The following is a 22802-nucleotide window of genomic DNA, read 5'->3' on the forward strand; positions in this document are numbered from 1 at the left end:
ATGGCCAAAAACCCCCAGTACTGGAGGCAATCAAAGCTGCCAACATCCCATGTGCTACAGACAAAAAGGGTTCCATTTTTCATTTCAAATTCAACAACTCTGTGCTTTTTACCAAAAATACAGGAGTCAGCAGTGATGAGGACAACTTTGATTACATGTTCTGGAAAATGGGGAAAGCCAGCATGAACAAATTCTTCACTCATCTAAACAGCATGCAACCCCAGAGTCTGACCCTGACAAAAGAAGTACTCCAAGAGCGCAAACACCTTGAGGCGACTGTTGAGGGTCTACAGCCAATGATACGAAAAGGTTTGTCAACAATGGGGAAATAAACACCACACAAGCTGCACTGCAAAACCATGAGACCCACATCAAGGAGAATGAAGACTTTGAATATGAAGTAGAAGAAGAAAAAGCTGAGAGGATTAATATTCCAATAGGAACCTTCATCACCAACTGCCATGGGTGCAACTATTCATGCCACTATCCCTGGGCAAATTTAAAATCAATTGTTCTGCAATGAAATAAAAGTGTATGGGATGTCCAGGTAAAATGTATGTGGATGGATCAGGAACTGAAGAGTAAATATGAGGCAGCAATGGGAGAGAAGATGGACAAAGAGAAAGTCATGAAACAGCTGGAAGTGGAATATGACCAGGTGCAGGTGAAAACTGTAGAAATGATAGAAACTGTAACTAAATGCCTGCAAAATCTGAGAGAGATTGCCCTTTGTCCAGATCCTTTGTCTACTCCAGATTACATCGACCTCCTGATACAGACAGAAGAACTTGAAGCCAAACCTGGATTCAAACAGCGTATTAAAGAGTTACAGGAAGTTAGAGAAGGTGCACTTCTTTTGAAAAAGGTGGCAGAGGGAATAGTAGATTTTACTGGAAAAGAAAAGTCAAAACTGGAGAAGATGATGGCCAATGCCAAGGGGCTCTTCACCAGTTGGTTAAGTTAGGCACCCCTAACTGCTGAGACCAAATTCCTTGTATGCAAGTATACTTGGCCTATAAACATGATTTACAATTTACAATTATAGTATTATTTTTTAGATATGTTTCTCATTTACTGAAATGTTTAGTTTAACCATGCATATGTGCTATGTGAAAATGGTTCCCTTCATCCAAAGTCTCCATCTGTGGACATTTTCAGAGAGTGAAAAGACTGTTTGCTCTAGGGTTTCTGATTGACTTCACCCCAAGGACACAAACATAGCCTAGGCCCTTAGAAGGTTAAGGGGTTTTGTAACATCCTTTTCTCTGTTGATACTAACTGGATGGATGGATCATTGTTGGGGAGAAGTTTCTTGTGATTTTTCCATGTGTGTGTGTGTGTTAAGGGTATAAGAACTGGCTTCACCCAGAGATGTGTGGGATTGTTACTTGACATTTGCTGTGAGTAACAGTCTCCCGGTATTGTGAATAAAGCAGTTGTCTTTGAGTAATTTTGACCACAAATACAATTAATCACATGACACACATCACATTTTATTTCAACTTGGATATTAGTGGGTGATGCTGTCAAGATATAAAACATGGAAATGAGACTGCTGAATATGCGTGTATTCTTTTCTCATTTAGGATCACACTGGCCAGCGGCAAGCGTAACTCAACGCTCAGACCATAATAAGTTCTATCTCGTTCCTATGGTAACACAAACGGTTTGCCTTTACTGACAATGGAAACTGATTTTTGAAAGTTAAACCAAGTTCAATGCTCAGCTTGTTCAACGCTAGTGTTAAACCAGCGTTGCCACCGTTCCACTGCCGAACCATAGAGAACAATAGGAAGCCTGCTGCTTGCCGCTGGCCAGTGTGATCACTCATTTATTTATTTGTGGTTGTTCCTGAAGTTGTTTTATGACGTTTACATTTTTGTCTATCTGGTGTTGGGAAAATATATCATTGCATCCTTGTTATTTTAGATCATTGTGTAAATGTTATTTAGTTATTTTTGTCAAATTCAGGCAAGTTCCATGTTCAGTTTATAACATTTAGGGTGTAGAGTCATACTGTATTCTGACTTACAATGCTGGACTAAATGTTATATGATTTATGCTAAATAAAAATAATGCTTGACAGTTCAGTTATTGACTGTGCTATGATCTTTCATGGGTTCAATAATAACATAGTTTGAATCACTCTTGAATGTAAAGAAAAGCAGTTACAGTTTCAGAAGGGGCATTTGCGCTATACAATGTTCTTGTGGCACATAATAGCGCAGCGCAGGGCGACAGGGTGTGTGTGTGTGTGTATGACAGACGTGATACACTCGGTGGCAGGGACGTGCACAGGGGGGTTGCTCAGGTTGCTTGGGCAACTGCCCATATGCCCTTCTCGACTCACGATGCCCTTCCGAGGGGGAGAAAGAATAAATAAATAAATCGTACAATGGATGCAGAATGTCACGTAGGCCTAGATAAAAAAAAATCGCAAACCCACATTCACTTCCATTCGGGCACCGAAAGTGAAAGTCAGTAGGGGAAGGGCAAACTCTGTTTACGTCGCTGCACGCGACCGGCACCTGAGCTGAGCCTGCATAAGCGACCCTAGAAGGAGATTGTCGTGGTTGTCGGGTCAGGGTGAGACGACTCAACATTGTCGGAAAAGGTGAGTTTGATGTATAACAAGCGAACAATCATCATCAAGTTTTATAAAATGTCTTCATAAATCTAGGCTGAGTTTACCACGTTTAGCCTAAATAATCAGACTGATAGCTTGCAGACAAGCAGCACGTTATCACATACACTGTAGCCTAAGCTATTATTTTTTTGGTAGGCATTAGGCAAACTAAGCTACATGTCTCCTGATTAGTTAGTTTTTCACTTTTCATTTTAAGAATGAATGATGGAAGTAATGCATCACATTAATTATTTTATTCAAATGCCTAATTTCACTCTAAAAAATGTTGGGTTAAAATAACCCAAATATAACCCAGCCGCTGGTTAACTATTGGACCAACACCACATTGAGTTATCCTAACCCAATGGTCTGGGTACATTATTAAACCCAGCAGATTGGGTATGATTCTAACCCAAAACACTGGGTTATATCAACACAACGTTAGTTAAATTGGCACAATAGACTGGGTAAAGGTAACCAATGTGCTGGGTTATAACTATATAAATGTTGAGTAAAATTCACACAGTATATTGGGTATAGATTCAACCCAAACCACTGGGTTATATCAACAGAACTGCTAGTTAAAATAACCAGTTGTCGGGTTTTCTAAACCCAGTATTTGGGTTGCATTGAGAGAAAATGGGCAACAAATAGCCATGCAATGAAATAAAACAGTTCGACATAATTATTTATTTGACAGTTTACTTTATTTTTGAATGGATAGCCTACTCTAAAAGCAGCATCAGCATGTGATAAGTTACTTCCATGAAGACAGCTAGATTCCACGGTCCATTTAGGGGTCAGCCCTGTCAATCAAAGAAAGAAAAAGAGTAAATAAATCACTGCTATTGACAAAACTTTAGATCAAGACTTTCACAAACCATGATCAGTGAATGATGTTGACAAACATTAAAAATTCGGAGACAAAATATTAGCGCAACACACTCGGAAACCATGACCACCTCATGGAGTTGTTTAACAGCAGACTGACAAACATACGTTCAGTATTATTAACGTTAGCTAGCTCATGTTAACACATTCAGTTAGTTAAATTCAAGTTGTCTGTAACGTTAATGTTACCACCAAAAACCACCCAGTAGGTTACATGGCTATAATATGAAGCTACCCTGAATGAATTAATATGTTGTTTGGCATGATGATTACCGTACGTAAAGAGACTACTTGGACTGTATACATTAGCTGACACACATGCTGCACTAACACGAAGCATTTGTTAGAGCTAGAAGCTAGCATACCAACCGTCTGCTAACGTTAACCTAGCCAGCTGTTGGTATGCTAATTTTAGTTCTTTGTAAAAGTTTGTTTTGTTTCTGTTCAGCAGTTCATACCCAGTCAACACAGAACTATGTTTTTAAGAGTCTGTCTTTGTGTAGATTTAACATTAACATGAGCAGTAATTGTAAGACTGTAAATTAATGTTAGCTAACGTTAGCTGGCTTGAATGTCACAATTCTTAACCTGCTTAGGCTGAACGAAATTGGTAGGCAGAATATCCATTCATATCACGAAGGTATCTCTGGGTGTAAGGCTACTTTTAAAATCCGTCTAAATAATAATAATAAAAAAGTTAAAAGCAGATACATACCTTCCAAAATCGCCTGATTTCCACTGCATGTTGAAAGCTGCTGGACTGCATGGACGGTTGAAAGAATAACGATTTCCCCCGAACTCTCAAATAACTATGCAGCTGTGTTAAAGTTACCCTGGTGCTGAGTAGTGTGCTCACGTCAGGTGGGGGAGAGGAGGGGCGCTGTCCTAAACTATTAACCCAACAAGCTGGGTTACAGAAAATAACCCAACATGAGTAAAAACAACCCCACACAATGACCCAACAGTTTTAACTCAGCGTTTGGGTTGAGAAAATAACCCAGCATTTTTTAGAGTGTTCTATCACTATTTTGGGCATTGTTTGGAGCCAAGATGCCCACTGAAAAGAGACGGATTCAGGAGAGGGTGAGACAATTCAGGGAGGCAGCAAAGGGCAGCACATCACTGCAGGGTTGGCTGTGAAAATGGCAACCAGCAGGTGAGACAGAGACTTTGCACTCAGTAGTGTGACGCCCCTCTGCAACAGGCAGGTTGCCGGCTAATTAAGGGAGATTGGCCTCACCTGGCGCCAGTATATCATCGCCATCCCTTGTTTCACTCTCTCTTTTTTTGTTTCTCATTTTTGACACACTGCACTGCAAACCACTGCTACTCACTTACATATAACCACCACGCATCCATACACTTAATGTTCACCCCTAGACATTACCATTCATTATAGCTCACTTTAAATAAATATAATTTATTTATCATTCGAATTTGTTGTCAACCTCTTTTGTGTTGTGCCATGCACCGGGTGTAACCGTAGTTTAGGTGATTGGGTGCTGTATTTCAGTGTCAATGTGTGTGTGTGTGGGGGGGGCAGGGTTTCCGTTGTCCGGTAATTTCCGGACATTGGCCGGAAAAAAAATTAAATGTCCGACAAAATTAAATCTCTCCGGTAAAATTGTCCGATTGAAATTGGCTAATAATCCCGTCCCCTATCGCAATCTGAATTTGAGAATAAGCCTTAATATGTAAGCCTATATTATACGTTGTCTGTCTATGTTTTTAAATTAACAGGCTCTACCGTTTGAAAAGTAAGCTATTAAACAACACGCATAGCCTGCTGCATTTCAAATAGGAAGCGCACGCTTAAAAAGTCCATGTTAAACAACGAACAAATGAGTGAGGCGGTTCAAACATGGCCAGGCCCAGGCAGAGCCTTAAACGTTTTTTCAGAGGCCAGACGCAATGGATGATGATAAATTGGTAACGTCTGAAGCCTCAGATGTCCGGTCAACTCCACCACCACCAGATAAAAAGCAGAAGTGTCGGGCGTATCTGTCGGAATCAGTGACATTGGAAGTGGAGTTGCGGGGGGTGCGGCCGCTCCAAGACACTATCATTCTCTGTGTACACTGGACACACAAAGTGTTCTTTACCCAAAGCAGAGGCTACAATAGGCCTATTATTTAGGCGTTCTCTGTCTATGATCTGCAGGGTTAGGGCCTCCTCGACGAGGCGATTACTGGTCCGCGGATCATTTCTGGCACAATTAAACGGTATCATTGAACCGCGGCCGAAAGAAAAAAAACCTAAACATTTCCCAGAATAGGAAACATTTCTTAATTTATTGTTATCAAATAAAGAGGCATAGCATAAGGGGGTAGTGGTCTGAGCGCTCATTCCTGTGTGTGCGCATCTGTGTAAGTTAACAGTCACCACTGGAGAAAACGTGCAACAACAAACAACGTAGCCTTTTTAAAACAACGAAGCGGACTCTTGCTGTCCATGAAAAGATACTGGCTAGTGGTTAGATCTTGTTAGGCATGTTTAAGTTGGGCTAATGAACATGTTCCATTCTATACAGCCTGATTATGTCATTCTTTAAGCTACATAGCCTGTCTCCAGTTTTCCTAAATTTGACTAATTAAGAAGGGATAATAGGATATTTGACCGGCATATCATCAAAATGTCTGGAAAACGAAACCTCTGCCGGTCACTTTGACCTAGCGGAAACTCTGGTGTGGGGATGCCCTTTTTTCAGGTCAGAGCAACTGTCCCTCAAAATTCCTGCTCGGTGGTGCTGGTCAGACACACAGCGCAGTCGCAGCGCATGGCGATGGGGTAGGTGTAGGTGGGGTCGACGTGGGCGGAGCAGTTGGGCAGGCACACCGTCATCACACAGCGTGAGCACAGGAAATAATGCAACATCCTGCACCTGGTACGACTCCGTTGGGGCGGCTCCAGCACCGGTTTCTATGGAGACACACAGGTGAGCACAGGAAACAGCTGAAAACAACATCCTGCACCTGGACTAGGAAAGAACAACACAGTTGATCAGCTGAACTCAAACAGCTCCAGTGGTCAGCAGACCTCACATCCCATAATACTACAGGACACAGATACTCAGCTGAACTCAAACAGCTCCAGTGGTCAGCAGACCTCACATCCCATAATAATACATGACACAGTTGATCAGCTGAACTCAAACAGCTCCAGTGGTCAGCAGACCTCACATCCCATAATACTACATGACACAGATGATCAGCTGAACTCAAACAGCTCCAGTGGTCAGCAGACCTCACATCCCATAATACTACATGCTGGTGTTTGGAGAATATCTCTCAGTAGCGTACAGGCCAGTTTCAGCATTCAGTCTTCTGATCCAGTTTACAGGGTTTTATGGTGTATTATGAATTCCTATTATAACTCTGGGCTACACTTAGCATTTACATGTCAGTGTGTAATAACGTATAGCATTTAGCATTCACATGTCAGTGTGTACATTTAGCATTTACATGTCAGTGTGTAGTAACATATAGCATTTAGCATTTACATGTCAGTGTGTAATAACATATAGCATTTACATGTCAGATTTAGCATTTACATGTCAGTGTGTAGTAAAATATAGCATTTACATGTCAGTGTGTAGTAACATATAGCATTTAGCATTTACATGTCAGTGTGTAATAACATATAGCATTTACATGTCAGATTTAGCATTTACATGTCAGTGTGTAGTAACATATAGCATTTACATGTCAGTGTGTAGTAACATATAGCATTTAGCATTTACATGTCAGTGTGTAATAACATATAGCATTCAGCATTCACATGTCAGTGTGTACTAGTGTTGCGTGGGTTTGGTCACAAGCGCCCCGCGGTCGCCCGATATTTTAATCAACCCGACCGCAACTCGGACCGCGAATATTAATTAGGACAAAATTATACCCGACCCGCGATCCGACCCGCTTATTTACAAAATGTGGGCTTTTGGTTATAGCCTGCATGCAGTGTGACAGTAGGCCATTTCTGTAAAACAAACTAATTTATTTACGAAACTTTATGCAGTAGAACTACATGCAGTAGGCATGCAGGACATAATGTTTGTGCAGGAGAGAGAATGAGAATAAGAGCGCAAGCACCAAGGATTAGAACACTAGGATAAGATTTGGCCATGGACATATATCTTTCTTTCGAAAACAGAAATGGTGAGGCAAGGTAGGCAAGAGAGATACATCAAAACGTTAGCGTAAGAACTGGTTTATAATGCTGAATGAAGCACAAAGCTTTACTAAAGCACATCCACTGTTAGGGTGACCAGATGAGATTGGCTGAAATTCGTGACGTTTTTTTTTTTCGCGGGGGGGGAGGGTGTTTTAGGCCTACATAGACTATTATAAAAGATAATGAATTTTCAAACCTGTACCAAAACACTTTTTTATTCAAACATCAAGTCTGCCTCAAAATACAACAGAGAAATCATGAACTCAAAATGTCATTGTGGGGGGACAATGGCTAACAGTGCAAATCAGACCTTTCAGAATAAGGATAATAGCCTAACGGTACCGATCCACTTGCACGACACGTCATACGCATGGGGTCGCGCTGCCTCCCCTCGTTCAGTCGTGTGTGGGCATTTTGTTTAAAATGTCAGTTATCAGCTCATACTATCTTAAGTGTTTTTCCACAAATGGACCACAATTTTAGGCACGTACTTAACAGTATACAACACATTAATAGCCTAAACAAACTATGCAAGCCATTTCGAAATCCTGTTTTATTAAACTACTCAAACTATCTCAAATCCTCACCAGAAACACCAACAGTCAATATATTCATCCAAATCCTAGTTTCGATTGTTTTATGGCCTACTGGGTGGTCGTGGAAGAGATTGTTAAAACATTTGTCTTGTAAGCGCAACCAAAGTTTCACAGGCACTGTTGTGGTTGTACGAAGGACCTACAACCTTGTGCTTTCATTGGATAGCCACCTCGCGTTCAACATATTCATTTGCATAAAGCTGGGTATCGGCCATCACCCATAGGACTAGAGTGGAATTGGAATACGACACGACAAAATGAAGTGAAGTGCAAGTGGATCTGTACCGTAACGCTAATAACAAGCCTTGCCAAAATTATGGGTCATTAAGTAAGAATACAAAATAATTGTTAGATTAAGTAGATTATGTTAAAACAACATTGGACATTAGGCCGAACTTCCGACGCATGTAGTCTAACATCTGCCTCCCCTCCGTGAGAAACACCAAACTCTCTTCTACACACTTTGCAGAATGCTTTCATCCCGTCGCTTTAAGGCTTATCCGAAAATAACTACTCAGTATTCTGATTAAGTATAATTTTCGGGACAATTAGGGCAGGATTCGGGACAACTGCTTGGATATCGGGACTGTCCCGAATTTTTTCGGGACGTCTGGTCACCCTACATCCACTGTTTAAAGTCACTTTAAAGAACTAAGGTAACTTTTATGCATGCACAAACCTATACATACCGGTAGATATGGCTGTGTAGTCTGTGCCATAACATTTATTCCTGCAGGCTGCCCGTTTTGGCTGTCATACTTTTAAATGGCTTCGCAAGAAGTAGGCCTACATAGATAGACCATAACTTGTACTACTGTCATCTTCTTTAAGAACTTTTCCCAATATTTCCCATAGCCTATATCGCTTTTCCTGAAGGGGTGTCTTTATTATTTTAACTCGCGTCTTCAGCTTCTTTGCTGTTGACTTTACTGTATTGATGCTAGCCTTCTCGTGATATTTTAAGTAGGCCTATTTGTAGAAAATATATATTTAATTATTTTTAACTGACCCGCCCGCAAATGACCCGAATATCATTAAAATATTTTGTTTATGACTCATAACCGTTTAATTTCGGGCAGACCGCGCAACACTGGTGTGTACATATAGCATTCAGCATTCACATGTCAGTGTGTAAAAACATTTAGCATTCACATGTCGGTGTGTACATATAGCATTTAGCATTCACATGTCAGTGTGTAAAAATATATAGCGTTTAGCATTCACATGTCAGTGTGTAATAACATATAGCATTCAGCATTCACATGTCAGTGTGTAAAAACATTTAGCATTCACATGTCAGTGTGTAATAACATATAGCATTTAGCATTCACATGTCAGTGTGTAGTAACATATAGCATTTAGCATTTACATGTCAGTGTGTAATAACATATAGCATTTAGCATTCACATGTCAGTGTGTAATAACATATAGCATTTAGCATTCACATGTCATTGTGTAATAACATATAGGAATGTGTTTGCATCAGTGTATAATAATATATAGGAAAGTGTTTGCCTGCATAATACTGTATGTTTGAGTGTGTAGGCTATTTATTTATACATTTTAGCTTTTATTCAGCACGGCTATGTGTACAGCATATGTGTGTGTGTGTGTGTGTGACTGGTTCTACTGTATGTGTACTGCTGTATGTGTGTGACTAGTTCTACTGTATTCTACTGTATGTGTACTGCACTGCTGCATGTGTGTGTGTGTGTGTGTGTGTGTGTGAGACAGGTTTTTGTGTACTGCTGCGTGTGTGTGTGTGTGTGTGTGTGTGTGTGTGTGTGTGTGTGTGACTGGTGTGTGTGTGTGTGCGTGCGTGTGTGCATGTGTGTGTGTACATTCGCCTCCCAGGTCTATGTGTACTGCTGCATGTGTGTGTGTGTGTGCAGTGCGAGTGTGAGGCCTCACCTCCCAGGTCTCACAGCGCCTCCAGCAGGCATCAGTGGTGATGTGCAGGCCACTACATCCCGGCTTCTTGGCCAGGAAGCTGAACTCCCTCACGGCGCAGCCAATGAAACGCCTCAGATACACCATGGAGGCCCCGCCCCTGACACGCCCATCTGAGTGCAACCCCGCACACACCACCACACATACCAGAGCCAGGATGGTAAACCTACACACACAAACACACACAAACACACACAGCACACACACACACACACACACACACACACACACACACACACACACAGACACTTCATACACCAAGCTGTGAGGATGCTGAACTCTCCCTCCCTCCCCCTCCACCCTCAGCTAAATAACATCCTGGACATTGGACCCACAATGGCCGCCTGCACTACTCCCACTTGCACACTTGCACACTTTTTACAACTTGTTGTTGTTGTCCTGAAAACACAACACTTCTGCTGCTCTTACATAACTTGCACCACTATGCCACTTTCTTTCTTACTTAGGTCAAACAGAACTACCCAAGCCTTTTATTGGCCTGACTTTGCACTAGTATTTTATTGACTGTCTATGCACAATTTCAACCAAATTTTGCTGCTCTTATTTTTTCATTATTATATGTGCCCTCTTATTTACTTATTTACTTACTTTTTTGTTTACTTGAATGTTATGTTTGTCTGTGGACTTAAATTGGTAAAATATGTCTTGTCTTCACCGTGGGATAGTGAGAAACGTAATTTCGATCTTTTTGTATGTCTGGAACATGTGAAGAAATTGACAATAAAGCTGACTTTGACTACTTGGACTTGACTTGGAATAAAACATGAACTTCCTGTTGAACTACTGATGAAACTCACTAAGTTCATTCTGAAATCGAATTATTTCATGTTCAATAAAAAATACTTCCTACAAACCCAAGGTACAAGCATGGGGTCACTGTTCGCTCCCAATTATGCAAATGTATATATGGGTTTATGGGAGGAAAAATTCATATTTACTAACAATCCTTTTGCTGCCAATGTATTGTTTTATCACAGATTTATTGATGACATCCTTTGGGTTTCTCTGGCAGTGAAGATCAACTTATGGCTTTCAATGACTATATTAATGCTACTTACCAGATTTACTCTGGAATTATGGAATTAAGGCTAATGAGATGGGAGAAAGATTTAAACAGAGGGGGTACAGTCAGGCTCTTATTGATATAGCTCGAGAAAGGGCCAATCAGAAGGATAGAGGAGAGCTATTACATCCTCGCCCTGTACAATATAAGCAAGAAAATAGAATTGTGTTTGTGTCAGAATATTCTACTGCTTCGAGACAAGTCAAAAAGATCATAAGTAAACACTGGAGAATCCTAGAATGTGACCCAAATCTCAACCATTTGTCTTCTTCCAAACCTCGTTTCTCCAAAAAAAAAAGAGGCAGGAATGTTAGAGACATGGTGGTTAGTTCCGTGTACCAGGAACCCACACAGACAAACTGGCTTTCTCAGCAAGTCTATGGGAATTATAGATGCAGTAGATGTGCCCATTGCGCCAACACTTTTGACACTAAAACATTCAGCCACTCACATTCTGGACGAAAGTACAAGATTAAAGAATTTATAAAATGTCTATCTACCCATGTCATTTATGTACTGATATACCCTTGTGGCCTTATGTATGTTGGACAGACCAAACGCAACCTCAAGCTGAGAATAGCAGAACATAAGGCAGCCATTAGAAACAATAATCTTGACTATGCCATTGCTAGACATTACATAGAAAAAAAGCATGGTTCTGTTGCCTCCCTTAGGTTTATTGGCATTGAGAGGGTATTGCCAAACTCTAGAGGTGGTAACATAGTCAAACAGCTCTTGAGAAGAGAGGCCTTTTGGATAAATGAACTGTCCACTCTTGAACCCGCTGGTATGAATGAATCACAGGACTATAGCTGTTTTCTGTAGATATAAGTGTATAGACAATGGGGTATTGTTCACTTGTTTAGCTGTATTCGTGGCATTGGGGATACATTGATGATGCCTGTGACACCTATATGTACTTTTCTGCAAAACTCTTTGCTCTTGTTGGACTTTTGATTACACTATTTTTGATGATAATTATGTATATATGTATATATTTGATAAGAATTATGTATACATTGTATATTGTATATCTTTGCGGACGTGTTCTATATCTTTGTCTGTTAATTGTTGATTGTATTTAACTGTTTATGGGAATATTGGATATTGGCATTGAAAATGGACGTTTCAAACAACTGGTCATGTGACTAGAAGGTAATTAAAGACACACCTGAGAGCTCAGACCATATCTGAGCGAACCTGAAGACGCTGTATGCGAAACGCGTTGTTCGCTCTGAATACAATCAAATAAACGTCAAAACAGTGTGACGGCCTGTTAGGCCTTCTGCATATTGACTACTTGTTTTCAGGTGTGCTTAGGACTTAACGAGCTGATGAGCTGCACCTGTACACTGGAGTCCTGATAAGAGGACTGCTTCCTCTCCCCTTAGGAGGGCCATTCTTACTTTGGGTTTTGGACATGCAACACTGCACTCAGACACATTGCAAACACACAACATCCATGCATTACTGATGACTGACCCACCTCACACTGTTTGTTTGTTATTTGGTTAATAAATCCATATTTTAGATAAAGGTCCAACCTCTCGACTCCCTCTTTCGTTGTGGCCTTACCCCTAGGTCATAACATGGGGGCTCGTCTAAACAAACCTTTTTTCTGTTGTTAGTTTACGTTTAAGTCGCACATTCGTTTTTGTATTTGATTGTTCTGTGTTTGCTCCCTTTAGGTTCACGTGCAATTGTCTTTGGTTCTCACTTGCCTTGCCTTGCTCAGGTGCAGGAGGGTAGAGTGAATTTGAAGTCCAGAGAGTCTGGCATTTGGTGCATGTAGCACATTCGTTGGACAATTGGCATGTGTTCCTCTTTGTGTGGGAGTATAGTATGTTGGGATCACCTGGATGTGTCTGCTCAGGTGCAGAGCATCAGGTAGGCTAGCGCCGGAAATCCCAGTTTGTCCTTTGGCGCCGGTAGGTGCAATAATTTGGTTAGCAGTCGTAGCACTTGATTGGTGTCTGCTTAGGTGCAGGCCAGCAGGTGTGATTTGGTTTAACTGCTGCTCGCCTAGTCGTTCGGTGTAGTGCCGTAGTCTAGTGGGAGTTTTGGGTCTTAGGTTCTCGCATGAAAATGAGAGGTTTGTGATTTGGTTGCATTGGTTTGATTACTATTTTTGCAAGAAATTGTATTTTGTCGGCTTTGTTAATGTTTGTGAGTTAAGAGAATGTGCGACATATGTTTTTCCGTGACTTGCCACAGGCTGGTCTATGGTCATTGGAACCGTATTAACAAAGTTTTGCCGACATTTGTCTCTGCAAAAGGATTCATCTCCTGTGTTTGGTGAGTGCGTTGCACTTCTTTGAAGGGGGGCGAGAGAGGTTGGTTGGATAATTTGGATTTGTTTTGCTCAGTTATTGGCTGAATTTATCGGAGGTAAAGGGCCTTTTTGCTTATGTTGGTCTTAGCCTTTGTAGTTTTGTCTTGTGCCATTGCTTAAAAACATTGTTTGCCACTTTAATGTCCAGTGCTCTCAGTTTTCCCTGTTAGGCTTTAGTGGCGTTTCCCCTTTGGGTTGCGTCAAGGGGTGTTGTAGTGTTGTGGCAATGCGGTTTGTGTCAATCATCTTTGGGTGATTTGTCTCGGGAGCACGTCCGTGGGAATTTGTGGGGTTGCCTATTGCAGGTCGCTTTGCAAACCCGCTGGTTTAAGGTGCACAACAACCCGCCGCAAATCCTCATGAAGACCATAGGTAAGTTTAGCTAGCTTTGGGGCTATATAGTTAGTGGGGAAAACTCCATGCTAGTTAAAGTGGTGAACACTGCGTTATTTTGATTTATGACTTGTTGGTTTTCTTAGATTTGTTCTACATTTGAACTTTCATACTGGCCATTTGATTTGTTTTTTGATCCACATGTTTTAATTTGTTGAGCAAGGGCACAATTCATTTTGCTGGGGTTAGTATTTCCCTTAGTGATCGTCTGCCTGTTTCTTGCCATCTCCTTTTTTGTTTTTGTGTTTCTCAGGATGGGTACCTGGAGTGGTGAGTTCAGCTGGAAGCGCGGTGCAGACTTGTGTACAGTTTTAACAATTGCATATTGTAATTTAATGTTTTGTCCATATTGGATGTTTTGGGCCTGATTGATTTGAAATTCAGAAACCTATGGTTTCTGTTTTATGGGGGAGGGTGTGACGGCCTGTTAGGCCTTCTGCATATTGACTACTTGTTTTCAGGTGTGCTTAGGACTTAACGAGCTGATGAGCTGCACCTGTACACTGGAGTCCTGATAAGAGGACTGCTTCCTCTCCCCTTAGGAGGGCCATTCTTACTTTGGGTTTTGGACATGCAACACTGCACTCAGACACATTGCAAACACAACATCCTTGCATTACTGATGACTGACTTTGACCCACCTCACACTGTTTGTTTGTTATTTGGTTAATAAATCCATATTTTAGATAAAGGTCCAACCTCTCGACTCCCTCTTTTGTTGTGGCCTTACCCCTAGGTCATAACAACAGTGTGCGGTACAACTATCTTAATTTTCACTCAGTTTACAGTTTTTCATTTTCACAGCTGTAATTCACAGCTTTACAGTCACATAGTTTATAGTTTGAAAGTTAATAACACACTACAGCACTATTGTACAACTTTGGCTCTACATTACTGCACTATAAACACACAGCAATATTATTTTGCAACACAACTGCTGTGAATGCTAGTCATGGCTTGCACCCTTCCCCCTGGACAAATGTGGATTTGTTACAAACTGATAATAATCGAAGAGCTGACAAGGTAATGATAGTATAATAGTAGTATGCTATTACACAATTGCCATAAAGTGTGATTCTCTGGGTCAGGGCAGAGTGAAGTTGAAAGGCTGGTCCTCTGTAGACAGATAAGCTAGGCCTGGGAAGGCATGCCATGCTCACTTTTACAAGTTATCAAACTGAGAGGATACAAATGTCAAATCTGTGACATAAATACAAAGCCATAAACTGTACCAGGGGTGCCAATAAATGTGGATTTATGGGTACTTTGAAGATGCTTTTATTTTACTCGGTCACTTTTAGTCTTGTTATATGTCTTTTATCTCACACAACTTAAAACAGAACTTATGTGATTTGGTCCACCCAGCAGTAGACTTTGTTCCCACGTCACATATTTCTTTGTTTACCCTTAACCTTGGTGTTCACCCTTCTGTTTAATAAACATACCTTTACTATGTGGCAAGTGGTAGGTTAGCTCTCTATTGTGAGATGTCGACTACGCCATCTGAGGCCCCTCAGAATATTCAATCACTTGGACTATAACTTGTTACCTGAAGCCCAACCAGGCAACACAGGTTCGTGGTCAGAGAAAACCAGAGGCGTGGTTCCAAAAATAAACTGTCTTTATTTACATTCATTAAAACGTACAGGGAGTGAGTTCTTTCCAGCCAGTCAGAACCTCTGCCACTAAGGCACTGACACAAATGGCCTACAAGGCCTGTACACACTTGTGTGCATTAGAATTAGTGGCTCATGCATATTATGCACTCACACTAGGAAGACAACTTACAGTATCTTATACAGCAAGGCCTAATGCTCTTCTTGCACGTTGGCATGTCACAGGCTACTAGCTAGCCATGCGTAATCCTCGGATTAATGTCCATTCACAATTAGAAACACACATTCAGTTCAAAACCAGTTTCCATTGACACTAACACACAGGGTGCTCAAGGTCACGTTGGCAGACATAACGTTGGACGAGTGCGTCCAGTGTTCTTCTCCCGTGTGGAATGCAAACATAGTAAACAAAAACAACAAACATGTAAGATCGACCAACACAACTTGGGTGCAGACAAAACACCAGCGTTCGGAACTTGGACCAAAGTAGCCTTGATGTTGCCGCTCCTTGTGTTACCGCCAAGCTCTGCAATCAGCTGAGGTCGGTTATGAAGCCCATGTTCTGCGGCCGACAGCAGTCCAGGAATGTCACTGGCCAATACCGCACAAGGAATCCCGTGGTGAGTCAGGTGGACAACAACGTTGTGCAGCTACAGTAGGACGTCGGCTTTTAAATTAAAAGCCGTTAAAATGTATATAGCCACTTCTGTAAACTGATTGGCTCACCTCTGAATGCAAAGAGCCACTCACAATGGCATCACCGGGCTAGACAAGGGACCTTGTGCTGTTACAACTACATCTCAGAAGAACCGTATGTAGTAGCGTTGCTTGAGTCAACCCGTTACCCGCGGACACCCGCGGGTCGGGCGGGTGCAGGTAAGCTTGATCGGAAAACATTGCGGGTGCGGGCGGGGCGTGTCAAAAATGGACAAAGCACTTCTTCTCACAAAGTTCTCACTTAGTTATTAATAATGTGGGCTACAGAACATTAAGTGCCACAAACCTTCTTGCATTCTCTCTTAACTGCATAAAACAGGTTAAGATATGATTAGTCTACAAGACCTTCCATCTTCTCTTCCCCTCTCCCTCTCACACAGCGCTGCGGACAGAGGGTGCGCTGCAACCTGCATTCCCAAGAACAAGCAAGGCCAAGTGAGCTTTCAGCTCTGCTGGTCAGGTGCTGGAGGCGCGTCAAAATAGAATAAATCCTGGAATGGTGGATTTCATTCTCTTTTTACAAAGTGCAGCTAAACAGCTAACCTAAATCAAACAGGATCATCTATACAGATGCATTTTTGTTAAGTTTGTGGATGCATGTTATAGGCCTAATGATAACTTCAACTTTCTTTCATTAGACAGATGCAGTTTTGTTAAGTTTGTGGATGCATGTGTAACGGGTGAAGCTCTGGCCTGCGCTTCCCCGACTACTCTGCGTTGTGTTGTGCACAATGTGAAGCTGGACACAGGACACTCAAGGACCACTGACAGGTTTATTCGTTCCACTGGTTCACACAAACTGCATCTGATGTATAATGAAACATAAAGGAGCAGAGCACACGCACGTTCATCCATAAAATGCCTCTCTCAGTCAAGTTTAGCGGTAACTCACTTACTGAACGAATATACAGATAACCAGTGATAGTGTGGGAGAACAGTACACCTTATCAACACATACCTGGTGTATAATGAAACATAAAGGAGCAGAGCACACACATGTTCATCCATAAAATGCCTAACACAAAAGAAAACCAACTTAATCATGCAATACACAAGACGATGAAATGGCGGCATTATATACACAATGAAAACTTCTGGACTAGCTCGCTCTCCCCCAAAGTGTCTCAATATTAACTCCCAACTGAAATATCCGGACATAAATCCGCACAGATACACCACTACACGCTAATGGATTAAAGTTCCTGTCTGTAAGTCCATAATAACATAATTAAATCACACTTTCATTCGAACAGTATTAATACGTACCTCTCTCAGTCAAGTTTAGCGGTAACTGACGAGAGAACGGGAATCAACACAAGAAAGCTTGATGTAGCCTATTTGTGTTTTACCTTTAAATACATCAATAAAGAATTAAGGATCTTTCAGTTTGTTTATTTATTCAATAGGCCTAGCCTATGTCCATGAAGCTAGATTCAGATTCAGTTAATCCAACATGCTAGCGAGCCAAGCCTAGAGCAACAACTCTTTGTTGAAGCATATCCTACAGTGCAAATTCTTCTTGTTTCAGTGTTTAGTTAATAAGAAAGCATTGTCTTTACAATATGAACTACAAAGGATAGCCTAGGCTATAGGCACATTGTTTTTTTTTTTTTGTTGGATCGGGTCGTTAATCAGCGCATATTTTTGAGGGTCGGATGGGTGCGGATCGACTCTCCTGACGGGTCGGGTGGGTGCGGATGTTAAAAAACCTTAACCCGCGCAACACTAGTATGTAGCAATAAATACAGATTGCAGGTTCCATGTTGTGAGATTTATTGGTGGTTTAGCAGTGGTACAACAGTGCTAACAGAAGGAAAGTTCATAAAGATGATGATGAGATATACTGAGTTAGCTAAGTGTGTGTGTGTGTGGCTGCCAAAGAGCACTAGTAAAACAAGTTCCCGCTGATTTATTAATGATGGGCCTGATTTGACCCAGAGGGCTTGTTTATGTCGACGTTGTAGTGAAAGCAGGTGCACAGAAGACTGAGATCTCACTGCCGGAAGGTAAAGGACTTTCTGTGGAGAGGAGAGGGTAGGGGGGCAGTTCCGTGGAGAGGAGAGGGTAGGGGGGCAGTTGGTAAGTGTTCTTAACAGTCTTCTGTAATGAACTCCCTTTTCGCTAACTACGTTGTTGGTGCTTCATTTTATGTGTAGGGACCCCGAGCAAGCTACTCATGAGGTTTGGTGCTGTTTTGAAGAATATTACTGGTTACAAATGCTATTTAGGAAGTGTTTTGCTCATGGCCTTTAGCTAATCCACTGTTTGTGAGTTGGAGCTATAGTGTATACCGGAGCAAGCTCTGCAGTGGTTGATCAACAAAAAAATACTGTCTCCACGACTTATTTGATGTGTTTTAATGCAGAAAAAGTCCTTGGGTTCAGTTTTCGCTGGAGTTACACTTTAACTTTAACTAGAATTTAGAAAAATTCTAGGGGAAACAATGATGTTGGGTTCCCAAATCAAAGCCTATGTGATGCCTACTAGGAAAATGGTCCATTCATTGTATGCAGTGCTTCAGGTCATCCTTGCCACACAATAAAAAGTAACGTATGAGAGATCAAATTTAATTGTAAATGTGAAAGCACTTTAAGTGTAAGAGAGGTGAGGCTAGAGTTATGGCATGTCCTTTTACTGTAGGCAAGTCCGCCCACTTGTGCAACACATTTTGGGCAGTTATCAGGCATCTATTTTCCTATTCAAGTGAATTGGGCGGCATACAAGAAGGGGCAGGATATGTGTAGAGAGACTACTGCCATATTGGCATTACAAACTAACCCCATGCATTTCTATGGAGGATGCTTTGAGTGCTGTGTCAAAGTCCTTTTAGGTAAGTCCTTCCACTCGGCGGCCATATTGTAATGCTCTTTGGGTACTTATCGGGCGTCTATTTCAGCAGAAATGCGTGTGTGCAAGGCTTCATGACGCCAAGCAGCGAGATCACAACACATGATTGGCACAATGTATTCACATGTCATTCACACTCTCAAAGTCTCTGGCTGAGTCTCCTCATTAGAAAGTCTCTGATTATGGGCCCTTGTATGTAAAAATCTTTACATGCGCACCACCACCCTTTATGCTCAGGCAGCCAGTCAGAGAGTGTTTTTGTGATCTTCCATACGCTGCTGTCCTGCTCTGAGCTAAAGCATCCAGAAGAAGAGTGCAGACCAGAGCCCAGCTGAGAGGCAGTAGGAGCAAAAACTGTTCTGGTTTTGGTGGCATATTTTTGTGGTTGGTGGCCAAGGATGTCAGGCAAGCAAGAAATGTCACTGCCTCGCTCATCTTGCAAATCATTTGGTCTTTGCTGAACAGGAAGTTTGCACCTGCAGGCTGTTTAGTCAAGGATGAATAGAGTAACAGGAAACATCATCCTGTCTGTCTCATTTCAGCAGAGAATGACATGTTTATATATATATATAATATATATATATAATATATATATATATATATATATATATATATATATAAACATATAATGACATGTTTATATATATATATATATATTTTTATATATTTTTATAATTTTGCCATTCATCTGTTTTACACAGCTTTCCAACGGATATGTGAAGTAATTCTGAAAGTAAATATTTGTGTGTGTCCTTGCTATAGCTTCTCAACACATTTCATTACTTGCTTTCACTGGTTGAACTTGACACACAATAGCTTACAGTGGAGTTTCCATCTACACATGCACTGACAACTCTCTTTGAAAATGCCAACTACAGGCTGCAAGCATTCAGTGATGAGGAGGGAGGAGACAGTGGGTCTGTTTGAAACAGAGGACAGCTGCCTACTGTTTTTTCGGTTTCGAACCGCACTTGCTGCCTCGCTCAGTTAGATATTTAAAAAGGCAGCAACTTTACCCGTTTCGAACACACCCAGTGTCTTTACTTCTGTGGCTGAGGGAAGACAACCCCACATTCTGATAAAGTTAACAGAAATGAGTATAGCTATCCCCAGTAATAAACAGTATTGCACTGTGGTAAACTGCATCTAGTGACTTCAGTGTGGATGGGGCTGCATGTATACACAACAGCACCATGATGTAGGACTGGTATGGTGCTTCTTTTATGGAGAAACAAGTCCTGATTCTGTATGGTTGTAGTCACTCTAGATAGGTTTAGTTGCTTTTTAAAAATGTAACTGAAGAAACAGTCTGTGTGGTTTCTTTGCATTTCATTCGCAGGAAGTTTGGACCGCAGGCTGTTATGGCAACCACATAGAGTAACAGGAAACACTACTACATCCTGTCTCATTTCAGCAGAGAATTTACCATTTAAGATATAAAATCATATATTTCTCTCAGTTCTCAGTTCTCTCAGTTTACTTGTCTTGTCATGGGGTTTGGTGAAGTAATTCTTTGTGTGTCCTAGTAAGAGTAATATAAATCAAGAGTCAAATGCAAATGTCTAGATAAGCTTTACTTTTGGTGTGGGTTCAAAATGGTAAACTATTCAGTGGACTTTTAGGTACGTTTAGGGAGTTTAAATGCTTGTTTAGTCTCATGTTTACTCTCAGACCTTGAATTTCCCCTTGGGGATCAATAAAGTATCTATCTAGAATATATATCTTATCTATCTATCTATCTAATAGCCTACAGCTTAATTAGTATAGTATAGTATATATATATATAATTTCCTGTGAGGGAAATTTGGTCTCTGCATTTATCCCAATCTGTGAATTAGTAAAACACACTCAGCACACAGTGAACACACACTAATCCCGGCGCAGTGAGCTGCCTGCAACAACAGCGGTGCTCGGGGAGCAGTGAGGGGTTAGGTGCTTTGCTCAAGGGCACTTCAGCCGTGCCTACTGGTCGGGGTTCGAACCAGCAACCCTCCGGTTACAGGTCGGAAGTGCTAACCAGTAGGCCACGGCTGCCCCGCTAATTGTCAGTGCAGGTTAGCTAGCTGCATCTCCATTGAATTTCAGCATAATATTTTCAGTGCAGCATGTCATGGTAGCCCTATTCTAACTTTATTGTATTTAAACATTAACTTTCTCACCTTCTCTTCTGTTTGTCTGGCTTCTGTTAACTTTGTTTGCTGCAGCCTTTGTTCAGGTCAGGTGAATGAAGAATTCAGAAAGACGTCCATTTGTTATTATTATTTTAGACAATGGATTTGTGGATATTAGAGTTTATGTGAGCTGCACGAGACACTGCATAGCGTTTGTTAAAGGGACACCAGGCAAGCCTGATGCTTTTTCTCTACGAAACTCCCCCTCGCTCGGTCTGAAGCTCTTTTCCCTTTATTTGCATCTTCCGTCAAGGGTTTTCGCTGCTTCTTCGCCGGCTCTGCCATTATACACACGTTTGCAACAATCGCTAGCGTTTCGTTCTGTGCTGTAAACTGATCCTGCTTCAGTCAGCGGGTACGATACACTGAACTTGCAAGCGGGATATTCTTCCTACAGGCAGTAGGGGCGGGCGAGAGAGTCTTCATTCGCCCTGTAATGAGTCATTTAACCATATACCGACTTACGAAGAGGAATAATTAACACAAAAACGTTGCCTGGTGTCCCTTTAAGTAGTTAAGGACACTGTGATAGATTCGTATATCTGCAACTGCGTGTCAAGTGACGGTGCGTTGATGCAAGGATAATTGTGGGACGGCATGAAGGTTATCACTGGCCTGAAGAAGAACAGCAGCTCTGTGGAGGGGGGCCTGGACAGGGCGAACCAGTTGAACCACTTCTACAACAGGTTTGACTACCCTGCTCCAGCTCCAATGGGAGTGGTCTGTCCACCATCCCCCACCCCCACACCCCCTCAATACCAGTGCAACACTCACCTCCATCATCACAGGCTATCGTAACCCCACCATCACTGGATTTTGCACCCCTCCCCCACATGGCGATCACGAACAATGAGGTGACAACGACCTCAGTCAACAGCCATCAGACACACAGATCCCAGATGCACCCCTCCCCCTCCCCTCCCCTTACACCCCTCACCATTACAACAGATCAAGTGACAGTCCAACTTAAGAAATTGCGCAGCAATAAAGCAGCTGGGCCTGACAGACTGTGCCCAAGGCTACTCAAGGCCTGTGCTGCTGAACTGGGGGAGCCACTGAAGCACATCTTCAATTTAAGCCTACGCCTTGGACAAGTTCCAACACTGTGGAAGACATCATGTCTCACCCCTGTCCCTAAGAAGCCACACCCTAGTGAGCTTAATGACTACAGACCTGTCGCTCTTACATCACATGTGATGAAGACAATGGAACGATTGGTCTTAGGTATTCTCAGACCACAGGTACGCCATGCACTAGACCCGTTACAGTTTGCTTACCAGGAGAAAGTGGGCGTGGACGATGCCATCACTTATCTTCTACACAGGACACATTCCCACCTGGACAAGGGGAAAAGTGCTGTGAGAATCATGTTCTTTGATTTCTCAAGTGCTTTTAACACCATCCAGCCC

General features: G+C 41.8%; 1 protein-coding gene across 1 annotated transcript; it reads right to left on the minus strand.

The window, feature by feature from the left end:
- Positions 1–6159: 6159 nt before the first annotated feature.
- On the minus strand, positions 6160–10375 carry LOC125291738 (glycoprotein hormone beta-5-like). The gene is made up of 2 exons (XM_048238594.1): positions 10195–10375; positions 6160–6436 (listed from the first exon to the last, which is right to left on the minus strand). The coding sequence occupies exons 1-2, from the start codon at positions 10318–10320 to the stop codon at positions 6242–6244; spliced, it is 321 nt and encodes a 106-aa protein (XP_048094551.1). The 5' UTR covers positions 10321–10375; the 3' UTR covers positions 6160–6241.
- Positions 10376–22802: the final 12427 nt, after the last annotated feature.

This window comes from Alosa alosa, chromosome 3 (genome assembly GCF_017589495.1).
Source record: "Alosa alosa isolate M-15738 ecotype Scorff River chromosome 3, AALO_Geno_1.1, whole genome shotgun sequence".
Classification (NCBI taxonomy): Eukaryota; Metazoa; Chordata; class Actinopteri; order Clupeiformes; family Clupeidae; genus Alosa; species Alosa alosa.